The sequence below is a fragment of the Drosophila willistoni genome, unplaced genomic scaffold (genome assembly GCF_018902025.1).
Source record: "Drosophila willistoni isolate 14030-0811.24 unplaced genomic scaffold, UCI_dwil_1.1 Seg630, whole genome shotgun sequence".
NCBI classification, from domain to species: domain Eukaryota; kingdom Metazoa; phylum Arthropoda; class Insecta; order Diptera; family Drosophilidae; genus Drosophila; species Drosophila willistoni.
In genome coordinates this window covers 121,322-133,828 of record NW_025814550.1, presented here as the reverse complement: position 1 = coordinate 133,828, position 12,507 = coordinate 121,322, and the positions used below count along the sequence as shown (strand labels likewise).

At 36.5% G+C, this 12,507-nt stretch overlaps 1 protein-coding gene across 1 annotated transcript; it reads right to left on the bottom strand.

Annotated features, from left to right (window-relative positions):
* Positions 1–10,023: 10,023 nt before the first annotated feature.
* LOC124461761 lies at positions 10,024–10,711 on the bottom strand. The gene is made up of 3 exons (XM_047013224.1): positions 10,561–10,711; positions 10,290–10,503; positions 10,024–10,224 (listed from the first exon to the last, which is right to left on the bottom strand). Exons 1-3 carry the CDS (start codon positions 10,618–10,620, stop codon positions 10,187–10,189), a joined length of 312 nt encoding a protein of 103 aa, XP_046869180.1. The 5' UTR covers positions 10,621–10,711; the 3' UTR covers positions 10,024–10,186.
* Positions 10,712–12,507: the final 1,796 nt, after the last annotated feature.

Here is a 12,507-nt window from a genome sequence, read left to right as displayed (position 1 = left end):
TAATTTCAATGCTTTGATTATGCGTCGAGTGTACCATTGATAAGAGTGGAAATAGTAATGTTGGTATCTCAGAAATTAATTAGTATATTTACTTTGATGAGTTTTCTTTTTCTTTTTGAATTTCGTCTAAGTAGAGTAAACAATCTTTATAGATTAAATCTTATAAAAAATTGTTCATACATCTTTGGAATGTTGCTGGTGCATTTTTTAGTCCAAATGGCATTCGTGTGTACTCGTAATGACCATGTTTAGTTGAAAATGCGGTTTTTTCAATTGATTTAGGGTCCATTTGGATTTGATAAAAACCCTTGGCGAGGTCAATGGTTGTAGAATATTGACATTTTCCAAGTTTGTCTAATATTTCATCCATTACTGGTATTGGGAACTTGTCATCGACAGTAATCTCAATTAGACTACGATAGTCGATTACTAGGCGGTACTTTTGTTCCTTGGATACGTCCTCTTTTTTAGGTACGATCCAGATTGGTGAACAATAGGGCGATTTCGATTTCCGAATGATTCCCTGTTCTATCATTTCATTAATTTGTTTATTGACTTCTTCGTCAGAGATTTGTGGGTATTTGTATGGGTGTTTGTAAATTGGGTCTTCGTCTTTAGTTCTGATGTTGTGTTTTATGGTACTGGTAAAGGTCAAATTTTCACCTTTCCTATACTGGATATCGCTAAATTCATGCAATATTTTCTTTAACTTTTCTATTTCTTCTGAATTTAAATTATCAAGTCTAAATTCGTTTCTTTCCTCGATACCGTTATTTATTTCATGTGCGAATGCTTCATATTCGAACTCTGGGGAAGGATAAGGTATTGATTCTTCTTTTTCTTCTTTATTGGTGTATTTGAAATAGAATTTGTGATTTGATAATGTTACACTATTTTCTTCGTAATTAATAACGGCCTGACATGCTTTGAGATATTTTCTACCTAATAGTATGTCATATGTTGATGAAAATTTTTGGCAATAAAATTTTTGATGGTTGGGGCAAAGTTTGCTTGGTGCAAAAGATACGTTTTTGTTAAGCTCAATTATTCCTTTTATTGTTTGAACATTTAAATTTTCTGATGTTTCTGGAAAGTTGAAATAATTTTCGTTGATAATATTTATTGAAGAGCCTGTATCTATAACGCACTTTAAAGGAATGTTATTGATTTTTAGTTGGGCATAGGGATTTGATTGGAGGTATTCGGTTGATCTATTTGATCCAACTGTTCTGTCTGAGCTATCTGATCCGAGGCTGATTGATGAAAATTTTCGGACCATTCCATTTTACTCTGACCACTGGTACTCTCTCTTTGCCTTTTAGTGGGTTGATTTACCACGCGGTTTTGATTCTGAGGTTGATTCTGAATCTGATAATTAAGGGGATTTTCTTGTCTGCCCTGATTAAGATTTTGTTGAAATTCTTCTCGAAGCTGTTTTGTTATTTTGGGGATTGGTATGATTTGAATTATTGTATTGGTGGTTTTGTTTATAATAGTTCTGCCCTGAATTGTTTTGGTTTGATTTGTAATTAGAATTTCCTGAATTACTTTGATTGTTAGTTTTGGGTTTCTCTGTGGAGCTGTTTTCATATTGACCCTCTCTCTGGGCTACTTGTTTCAAATTAGACACTGTTGAAATATCAAACTTCGCTAATGTCATATAAAGCTTGTCTGGTAATCTTTTAATAATGACTTCTTTGACTGTGGCGTTCATGGCATTTGTGTATAAAATGGTATTGACGGCATCGCCTTCTAATTCTAACTTATTAATTATAATAAAAGACTTATGTTCTAAATCTTCAATAAACTTACGAAGGTTTCCTCCAAAGGAAGTATGTTATAGCCGTCGTAGTAACTCTTCATAAGGCGTTTGCACCTTATATTCGCTGATGAGGGCGGCCCGCAACTCGTTCCAATTATTGGCGTGCGCTAGTTGTGATATCCGTTGTGAATCTCCAGTGAGCTGCATCTCTATAGTACCATACATCAAACTATGTTGACGGATGTCCCTCGTCGGGTAGAGTTGTAGAATGTAGTCAACTCTCCGTATGAACGTGCTCAGGGTCAAAGCGTTACCATCGAAATTGGGCAACTGTCTCAGCATGGTAAGTGCCTGGTTCAGATGTGTTTCTGATAGTTCTAGTGTCATCTTGGATTAGAATATATTTAGAACTTCAAGATTCGATGTCGCGCTTTTGACTGCACGAAAGGTTCTTTTGCGGATAAAACGAAAAAAACGAAAAATTTTTCGAGGGCGTTGGGCTTTAGTTGCTTACAGCTCCTTTACTTGATATCTGTAGCGGTGGCTTGACACAAGTTTCGCACAATTATTTATTTAATGATACAAAAAAGGTTTTGCTTATTACGCAACCTTAGATTCGATATCCGTAACGGTCGCTTATACATAAAGTTTTGCACGCACTAAATTATTTCTTTTTATCCTACCGACTGCGCCAGTAAAAAATCCGATTTTCCCAATAAGGAAAAAAAAGATGTGTTTTGTGAGTGAAAACTTAGAACTGGTTACAAAAATGACTTATGGTTATATTCATAAGATAAATTTGGGAGCCCTTTGGTGGAGTGATTGATATTTGGATGATTTGATTGGTCCGATTTTAATTGCTGAGTTAGCGTTCTAACGCTTTTGGTGGTTAGGGGGATAATTATTATTTAAAGTGTTTAATCGTTTATGTTAATTTTATGGATTAGCGTTCATACGCTTTGGTTTTGAGGGGACAATTGTTTATAAAAACGGATGTTTACTTTAATGTTATGAATTTTAGGGGGCGAAATATTTATATGTTATTGGGTATTGGAGTTGGATATATGACTATATGCACCTGGCCCTGATGGAATACCAGGCTGCATATTAAGGTTTTGCGCGGAGGGCCTATGTAAGCCAATACTTGAGTTGTTTACACTTTCCGTCACATCTTCCACTTTCCGTCTTTCTGGAAGGAATCATATATTATGCTTCTTCATAAAAAGTGGAATAGGTCTGAAGCCTCCAATTAAATGGGTATTTCCAAATTGTCTGCTATACCCAAAACATTTAAGAAAATAATAAAATCTTAATTACAGCATTTTTGTAGCTCAATTATTTCGTCATCCCGACATGGGCTAAAGAAACGTAGATCGACATCATACTCTGCTTTTATATAAGTTGAACGCACTTGGAATCCCCCGCCTTCTGCTATATTGGATTCTTCAACGTCTTTCTAACCGTACACAAGTATCCATTTTCAAAGACCACCCAGGTGACCTCTGGAGTACCTCAGGGTAGTCATTTGGGTCCATTGATATTCACTCTTTTTACACCATACACCCATAGGGTGAAATGGTATATTAAAGTCGCCAAAATGTATGTAACAGGCAGAAGGAAGCATCTCCGACCTCATAAAGTATATATATTCTTGATCAGGATCAACAACCGAGTCGATCTAGCCATGTCCGTCTGTCCGTCCGTCTGTCCGTCTGTACGTATGAACACCTAGATCTCACACACAGTAAGAGCTAGAGCCACCAAATTTGGTATGTAGACTCGTGTAGTATGTATAGTGATCAAGTTTATTTTAAATTTTTGCCACGCCCCTTTTCGCCCCCGCAATTTAAAAAAAGCGTTTATCTCAAAAACTATTCCAGCTAGAAACACCATATTTGGTATGTATATTCGCTTAGTAAATGCACACATTTTGTATGTATAAAAATTTTCCCATGCCCTTTCCGCCCCCGTAATTTGAAAAACTTGATTATCACCCGTATTTTTTTACGTTTTACAATCAAATTTGGCACACCTTAATACTAATATCTAGCAAATTTGATCAAAATCGGACAAAAAACAGTCGAGTTATGCATATAAACGTTTTTCCATAAGGCCGTAGTTGGCTGTTGGCTGGTGGGGGCGCTAGGGTGCTCGTATGATTGACTGAGCGAGATACTAAGATATGCTTGTAAGAAGCATGTGAAAATGCATTTGTTTAATAAAGTTGAAATATTACTAATATCTAGCAAAATACCAAATTTGATCAAAATCGGACTAAGAACAGTCGAGTTATGCATATATACGTTGTTCCATATACTTTATTATAAATGATCTTCCATTGGTAGAGACACATTCCCGTGTGCTTATGTACGCGGATGATGTTAAGCTTTACCTAAGTTTTAAAGACATATCGTCTTCTTGCCTACTTCAATCCGATCTCAGTGATCTGCAGAGTTGGTGTGAAACCAACCTATTAAGCCTCAACGGCTCTAAATGTAAAGTTATGTCTTTTTATCCATGCACCCATACATAGCAACTTTTTTTTTTAATGACACTGCCTTAGAACGGTTAGATATTATCAATGACTTAGGTGTTCTTATAACTTAACTTTTAATTCTCATGTTTCTGCTACAGTTAGTAAAGCTATGATTGTTCTTGGGTTTGTGAAACGATGGTCAAAATAGTTTGACGATCCGTACACAACCAAAATTCTGTATACTTTATTAATCTGTCCTGTCTTAGACTACAGAACTTGCATATGGTCACCTCAATATGAGACGCATTAAAGAAAAATTGAATCTGTTCAAAAACAATGTTTGCTTTTTGCTCGTCGCGGTCTTATTTGGGATCGCATATATGTTTGCAATTACTCTCCAGCAGCAATGCTTGGTGCTATCTTTTGTACGTAAAAATAGACTCTCCTGAGCTGTTGAACCAGTTAAACCTATCTGTACCCCGTAGACCTACTAGAAATTTTATTCACCTATCCTTAAAACACTGTATTTCTAACTATTCTAATCTTTTCGATTCCGATGTTCTGATTACAATCTTCTGTATCCCGTAATCAGATCAGAAGCCTCTCTTTCTTTTGTGAAAACCTCTATTTCAGCACACTTAGCTCGTAATTAGCTGTAGTAAATCATATATTAAGGAGTAAAATACGGAACTTCGAAGTGGGCCAAACAGTCAATAAGCATAACTTCAAACTCAGCAATCTAGCCAATAATATTAATGCTAAATTATCAACAGTCCGAGTTAAAGTCAAGAACGAGAAAGAAATCGGAAATCATTTGTATGTAATTGAAAACGTTTCAGGAAAAGAGCTTGGAACATTCCATGCCAAGGACCTTTGGTAATCAGCTCTTTGATTTTTTTTTATCTTTATGCCTCCACGTATTAGTGTCAAGGTGTAAAGGTGCACTATTTCAGACATACAATTTTATAAATCTTCTAGCTAGACGAATTTATTTGACATACACTATTTCTACGGTGAATTGAACCGAGCTTACACGAGCCACTTCCATAGAAGAGCTCATACACAATAAGTGTCAAAAAATTGAGCTTGAAGAAAAAAATGGTCTGAGCTATAGTGCAGCCGTGCGAATAAGAGAAGGGAGAAAGCGAAAAAAATGCGAGTGCAAGGAATGCACGTGGAGTGACGTAACAATCCGGTACCCTCGTGGAAATTACATAAGTCGACGCTTCTTTTCTTAAGTTCAAACTATAATTAAGGAACATCAACGAAAGTAATACGCAACTGACAGCGCTGTCCGTACCCATGGTGCTAGCCACTATAAGGCCAGAGCGACCATTTTCAGACGACGACCCCAACCATGGTTTCAATTCCGGCCTTTTTGGGACTACGACCAATTAAATGTCAATCCGGTCCATGAACTGACCAGAGGATACATTTTTGTAGCGCACACATCTCGTTGTGGAGCGTAGCCAGCCAGCCTAATTCATAGGCGAACCGTCGTTGGAGTGGATGTTTCACCTTGGGACACGGGATTGCCCCTCGCAACAAAGACTGGAGATTTCTGGTGGGAAGATGTTGTTGCAGATTCGAAACCCAGCATTGATAACCCCCGCACCTCACCCCAAGCCCATAGTGGGCCTTTAAAACATGTGTTCAAATTAATAAGCATAAAATGTATAATAAATTTCTGTAAAGTAGGTACTAAAAGTTACTCTCCTTGGTAACGAGAAGCAAATTATATTGCGGTGCCACCCTTCGTAATAATTTTAACAGCCTCATAATCAGCCCTGCTGACTGGATTGGACCCTACAGACTGTATGAACGACATAGCCGCATAAATTCTATTGGCGAAATATAACCGCTTGCCATGAAGGCAGAGCTAGTGGATTTTTTTTTACTTTTGAAACTGAAATGAATCACTAACGTAAAGTTTAGTTTAGATCAAATTTATAGTTATAAAACTACTTTTACTCTCACCGAAATTACTAAAATTACTGTTAATACTGTTATCGGAGGAAACGAAATCCGATGTTATTGATAAAGTACTTAGTTAGTTTATTTATGCACCCGGCGTAAGATATTTAACAGCAAAAATATGGGTAATACCGAGATTCCGAAGGTTTTTATAAGGTTGAGTGAGTTAAGAGAAGGAAATGACATCCATGTCCTTCGAATAACACAAATTACCTCTGCACAAAAATACATATTTAGGTGTAGTCCTTTATTCTATATCTCTGTCTTCATTTTACTTGTGTAGCGCATGTTTTGGGAGAGCACGAAAACCACCGCATTTTACCTGAGCTCAGCCGAGCCACTTGTTAGAAAGACAGAGAGTGCACTCCGATACCCGCGTGTTCGTAACAACGTTTTGAATTAAGGCAAAATCTGTATAGATTTTTGTTTATATTTATACGGTAAATATTTACATAGAATAGGTAAACCCTCTGCAAGGGTATAACAAAAATTATGTAAGTTTTCTCGTCGACTGTTGTATACCATGCACCAATTGAATAAATATTTTAAATTACGATGACTACATGTATTTTAATTAAATTAATTAACATAAGACCGATGATTCCTGTGGGACCCATATGAAATAGTCATTCGAGCTTGATTAAATTTGGTACAGTCATTAATATAGTTACAAACTGACTGTGTCATTTGTATAGGAGCTACATAATATAGTGATCACATCCGGCTGAATCCGAGATATACAAGTCGTGCAGTATACATGCAAAATTGCAATTCTGTAGCTCTAACAGTATAGCAGTCTATGAACTCTTTTCGTCGAGTTAATCAAAAATATATACCTATTGGAGGAGAACTCCTGAATTTAAAAACATTAATTTAATTATTCTGAAATATTAACCATTATGTTAAACTATCGATATATCGCAAGCTCAAAGAGAATTCAATATAGCATCATTGCTCTCTTCTTGCTTTTCCATTTATATTGTACTTTAATTGTTCTCTCTCGTAGCATATAACTTTAAGAATTTACTATACCAAGAGAACTCGGACGCAAATAAATATAAAAACTACATAACGTCGCCTAATCTTTTCGGGAACATTGTGGAACTACATAGGCAAGGGAAGTTTTGAGGCATAAAATCCAAACGAGGAATCAATTTATTAACTGTCCAAGAAATTGGCCAACAATACACTTTATTGTTCGTTCGAATATCCAATAGGTAGCAATCAGTTAAAGAGGTTTTTAACCCTCTAAGACTACTTTCTAAAGTAAAGGCAGAAGTTAATTCGAATAATTTTTTTTTAAGTAAATAGGGGCTGCTGAGCTTAAACATGAACTCAGAAAAAATATAGAAGCTTTCCTGCAGTTTGCATTTTGTGCAAATGCACTGCGTTTGGGAAGTTCACCTCAAGTACTTTATTGGGTGATTTGATTTATGGCCTTGTCTTGTGGCTGCAATGGTCGCCGACAAGAAATTGGCGACAACAAAGTCTGTGATGGCGACCGACTTGATCGCGCAGACAAAGATGAGGATGGTGAAGGTAAATTGTTTTACCTGGCAAGTTTTTTGAATGAATTTCTCGCTGCTCATGGTTTCCTTTTGGATTCGTCTATATAGGATGTAGGCGTTTGTTGTTGCCATATCTACTAGAAAATTCGGGTTGAGCATCCTAAGTTTTACTTCTTATATGGTATCGGCCCATAAGCCCATACATCAGATCCACGCCTCCCATATGAGCGTTATATTCCAGTATAACTTGTGGCCAGTCAATTTCTACATTGCGCTTCAACTTTCTGTCGTAACGGGCTGCCTTTGGTGTTCCTCTTTGAGTATTTGAAATTATAAACGGTTTAACGCCCACATAGGTCCATAATAAGCGAACGGCCTTGTTGTCTTTCCACAGTACGTTACTAACATTCACTCCATATGAGGAACCCACTTACTCAACTGAAAAACCTCTTGGCTTTTCCTTGATGGCACTATCGTTTGGGAGTTTGGTATCCGATTTACCCGAACCGTTCCCAAACTATAAATCCCTTTTGCCCGAAGGTATACCATCAAAGGCAGCGATGTGTAAAAATTGTCAAAATATATTATATGATGTTTGAAAATTTCAACAGTTTTCATCAAGCGTACAACTATGTTGGCTGACGCACCGATATCAGGGTAACCAGGTAGTACCGCATTATCACCTGCGCCGCTATATACTTCAAATCGGTAGGTATATCCAAAATAATCACATAGGACAAATAATTTAATACCCCACTTGTGTGGTTTATTGGGCATGTATTTCCGCAAATGGTGCTTCATTTTTGTGCTGCACATTTGTTCGTCAACGCATAATCGAGCTTGCTTAGGCACGGAGTCAAATCTTTCATTCAAAATGTCAATAACTCTTCGCGTGCGAAATAGTGGGTGAGCCAGGCTCACCCTTTTTGATTCGCTTACTCTCTAATTGTTTCAAATTTGCTACGGGTCATACAGGTTTGTTTGGGTGCAAATGCGTTTTGCCCCCAGTAACTTTTCAAATTAGGGTAGTGATATATAGACATGTAAATTAAAATTCCTATATAGTGATGAATATCATCCGTTGTTATCTTAAACTTGTTTAAAATATTGTCTTTTAGGGCTGCGCGTATTGTTTCCTCGACGATCATACTTATAATGTCCGAGTTTAAAAAATAACAAAATAGTTGAAACGGAGTTTTCAGATCTGTTTTTTGGATGGCAACGAAGAGTCGCCTTGAAAAGCAAGATTGTTTATGTGCAATTTCATAGATTGCTGTCGCCACATAACTTTACTAAGTTCCTTTATAATTGATTTGATACCTATTCATAAATAAATTAATGAGTTGTATTACAAATCAAACTAATGATTTGCTTACCAAGCCCATTAAAGCCACCAGAAGACGGTAAAGATACAGTTGTTGCTCCTTCAATAACCGGCAATGGTGATTGAGGCCTCTACGAGTTTTTCGGGATGGCTCATGGCTCTGCACAGTAAATACTGTGCAAACAATACTTTTCATTGTTTTCAATATTACTGCACATTAGGGATACAGTAGAGACATCTTCTAATGCAGTGTTAAGTGCCTCTGCCACGTCTTCATCCTCCAGCAGTTGTTCATCTGTCAAATCAGACCATTTATAGCGAGCTCTCAAAGCCATTATTCAATCTCTATTAAAAAATTCCACAATGAATAAAAATCACACACAAATCACACAAGAAGTGCAAGCAGTTGTGAAATAGCTGCTAGCAAAAAATTTTGCCGTGGAGCCCCTAGAGTGCCTCAAGGCAGTTATCACTTTTACGATGCTTGCAGAACTGGAAAAGCAGAACTTTAACATATTCGCACATATTGAACTTTATTTAAATAGTACATTAACTTACCTTTCACGAAATATTGAGTTTAATTGGTTCTATAAATTCGTTTTTATCAACACAGCAAAATACTAATAATAATAATGTGCAGCAGTTGAAATTTTTGGAGCGAAGTAACACATGATTCGATAATATGTTTATCAAAAGCACCGATAAAAGTTGCCGAGCACTTTACAACATTGGCAGTGCTTTTTGGCAGTTATTTTAAAAGTTCAACAATTTTTAAATTAACTAAAAGCTCTTAGTTATTTTTTTAAAATTAAAAATAAAATACGTGCCTAGAGGCACTTTACGTCCTAGAGGGTTAATTCTGCGAGTAATTTTAGGTTAGGACAACATATTTCTTATAATTAATAAACGTACAATCTCATTTCACTTACTCTAGTCTTGGCCACTTGGCTACGAAAAGACGACTAAAATTGAGACTAACACGCGGTTTTAAATCAATGCAGCTTCGTATTTTTAGCGCTTATGTGTCCACTTATACATAATAAAGAACCGCAAGAGTAAGATAAGAGAGAAGCTGAGAGCGTTTTAAAGTATTTAAAAGAGCATTATTCTGTTTGTTCGGAATTCCGTTTCGGCTACAGTGGTTATTTGCAGGCCAGAATTTCGGCAACACCCTTTATATCTTTGGGAATTGCATTTAAACTTTTAATAAGACTCTCTGGTTGTGTCAAATTTAAATTAACTTACTTGTTTTCATGGTGTTTTCACAGATTTTCGGGTTTTGTTTCTTACTTGGACCACAAGTCCACTCGTAGTGAAGATACTGAAGGGAATTTTTCGACAATGATAGGTCTCGGCTAGGATTAGCATTTACGGATATTGTTTTACCTCGAAATACTTCACGGTATATGCCACCTCCAATGGACGCCAATAATCGTTGTGAAGCGAGAGCAAGGTAGCACTGCATGCATTATATTGAAAAAGGTTATGTTGTGACACACTAAATGACAATATTTACCCTGGCTACTACAGGTAAGTGTCTTCCAATTACTTTTGCGTTTATGCGCACCAATACCATGCGATTTAAAGGAGACCGCTGACGCACATTTAATCGATATCGGTTCAGTTTAATTTCTGGTTTCAACGTGCCTCCCAAAAATTGGATCAAACCTGTTGTTAAATAAAAAAGATAAAGATTTTTAGTTAATTTCAAAAGCAACTGAACTACTAATTTCCAAATCAACTTAGTAAATATTTAAATGCGATTATATTTCCAAAATTAAGGTGTTCATATAACAGTACGAAGTACAGTGTTAAAATTAAGGTTTTGAAAACAGTCCATTTCAGACTTTTCAAATTTAAATTATTTATCTCTCTTCATTCAATCATATAAAGGCTTGGCTATTAATGAGAAATCTTGCAGACGTCTTGAAATTCTTTATCTCTCTTCATTCAATCATATAATGGCTTGGCTATTAATGAGAAATCTTGCAGTCCTCGGTAGATGAGATAAGAGGCCCAGACATTTAGTGAAATGAACAACGAGTATCCAAGTTCGAATCCCAGGCTATGATGTGGTTTTAGTCTAAGCCGAAGGCCTTAGTTGCCAGTGCTTGTAAATAGGTTGATAGTTTGCAACTATATCCTATACTTATAATAAATAATAATAAACATTTATTTCAAAAAATAGTATACAAAGATGAGTAATTTAATTAAAAAATAATTTTTTTGAATATTTGCATCGAATCGATGAGGTCCTGACAATGCATTAAGATGATTTACGACTATGTTTCCTAAACTACCTGCTACAGTTCAGCTTTGTTTGAGAACACCCGTTCTTTTTTACCTTTACATATATATACGAACCTGTAGCTCACCATACCACGAAGAAATTGGCACACGCCAAGATTTGTAGTCTCATTGGATCCTTCCTCCACAAACATTAGTCCTTCGAGCCGGATATCCTTCCGCTCCTCCAGCTTGCATAGGCGGAACTCCAGATAAGTACAACATTTCTCTATTTACATTTCATTTACTTCCTACATACTAATTAAAGTGTGAGGTTACCCGCTCCTCCATAGCGACCTACGCACTTTTATATACTTGTATGTACATACCTGACCTATCCAAAGGTTATATGGTATTTCCCGATCCTTAGCGTGTTTGTCCAACATTTTTCCATTCCACGCAAAATCACTTTTTTCACTTTTCCAATTCCACTTTTATTTTCTCCATCCACTTACATATGTACATGCAACCACACATAGTAAAACTTGTTACACACAGTTGTGTTAAAACTATTTCAACGGTTTAATTGTCCAATTAATATCCTCACCCGCGTATCCGCATACCGGTGCACATACATACATACATATGACGTATACATCGTCATACGTTGTTGATGTACATAGACATAATCCACTTCGGTGTTACCCATTTAGTTAAAAAAAAAGGGACCCAACAAAGGCATTGCATTATCCTCTCGAATTTCTAGGCCATTTTTACGTGAGTAAATTGATTGATTGTGAAATCAATCGTACAGTTTTATTCAACATTATTTCTTTATACATTTATCACTTAATTATTACATAACTATACTCTTTTTATTCGAGCAGCCACGAGGAACACAAGCGGTCGACACAACTTGACGCCATAAAACTCTTTTCTCAATGATATCGATAGTTTGTCATCGATATCGTTGATAACCTTTAAATTATGCACCTCTGAACTGGTTCAATACAATCGACCGATTCTCGTCTCTCGACCCATTCCCACATTCAGCCGGACTGACTTATCATTCGCCTCGAATGGTGAATCGTCTGATGAATTCACTTGACCATTCCACAACTTCATATACTCTGCGACAGTTGGGGTTTTCCCAGGACCTTCGTGATCTCATACCTTTTCTACGTCATATCGTCCATGAGACTTAACTTTCACCACCCTATATGGTCGAAATTATTTA

What these genes read in the sequence shown, in the direction of transcription:
- LOC124461761 (XM_047013224.1), bottom strand. Translation starts at nt 10,620, where the DNA reads ATGGTATTGGTGCGCATAAACGCAAAAGTAATTGGAAGACACTTACCT. An exon ending in ACTTACCTGTAGTAGCCAGG is followed by an intron (nt 10,504 to 10,560) that starts GTAAATATTGTC and finishes TAATGCATGCAG; the next exon opens with TGCTACCTTGCTCTCGCTTC. An exon ending in TGAAAACACCATGAAAACAA is followed by an intron (nt 10,225 to 10,289) that starts GTAAGTTAATTT and finishes CAATTCCCAAAG; the next exon opens with ATATAAAGGGTGTTGCCGAA.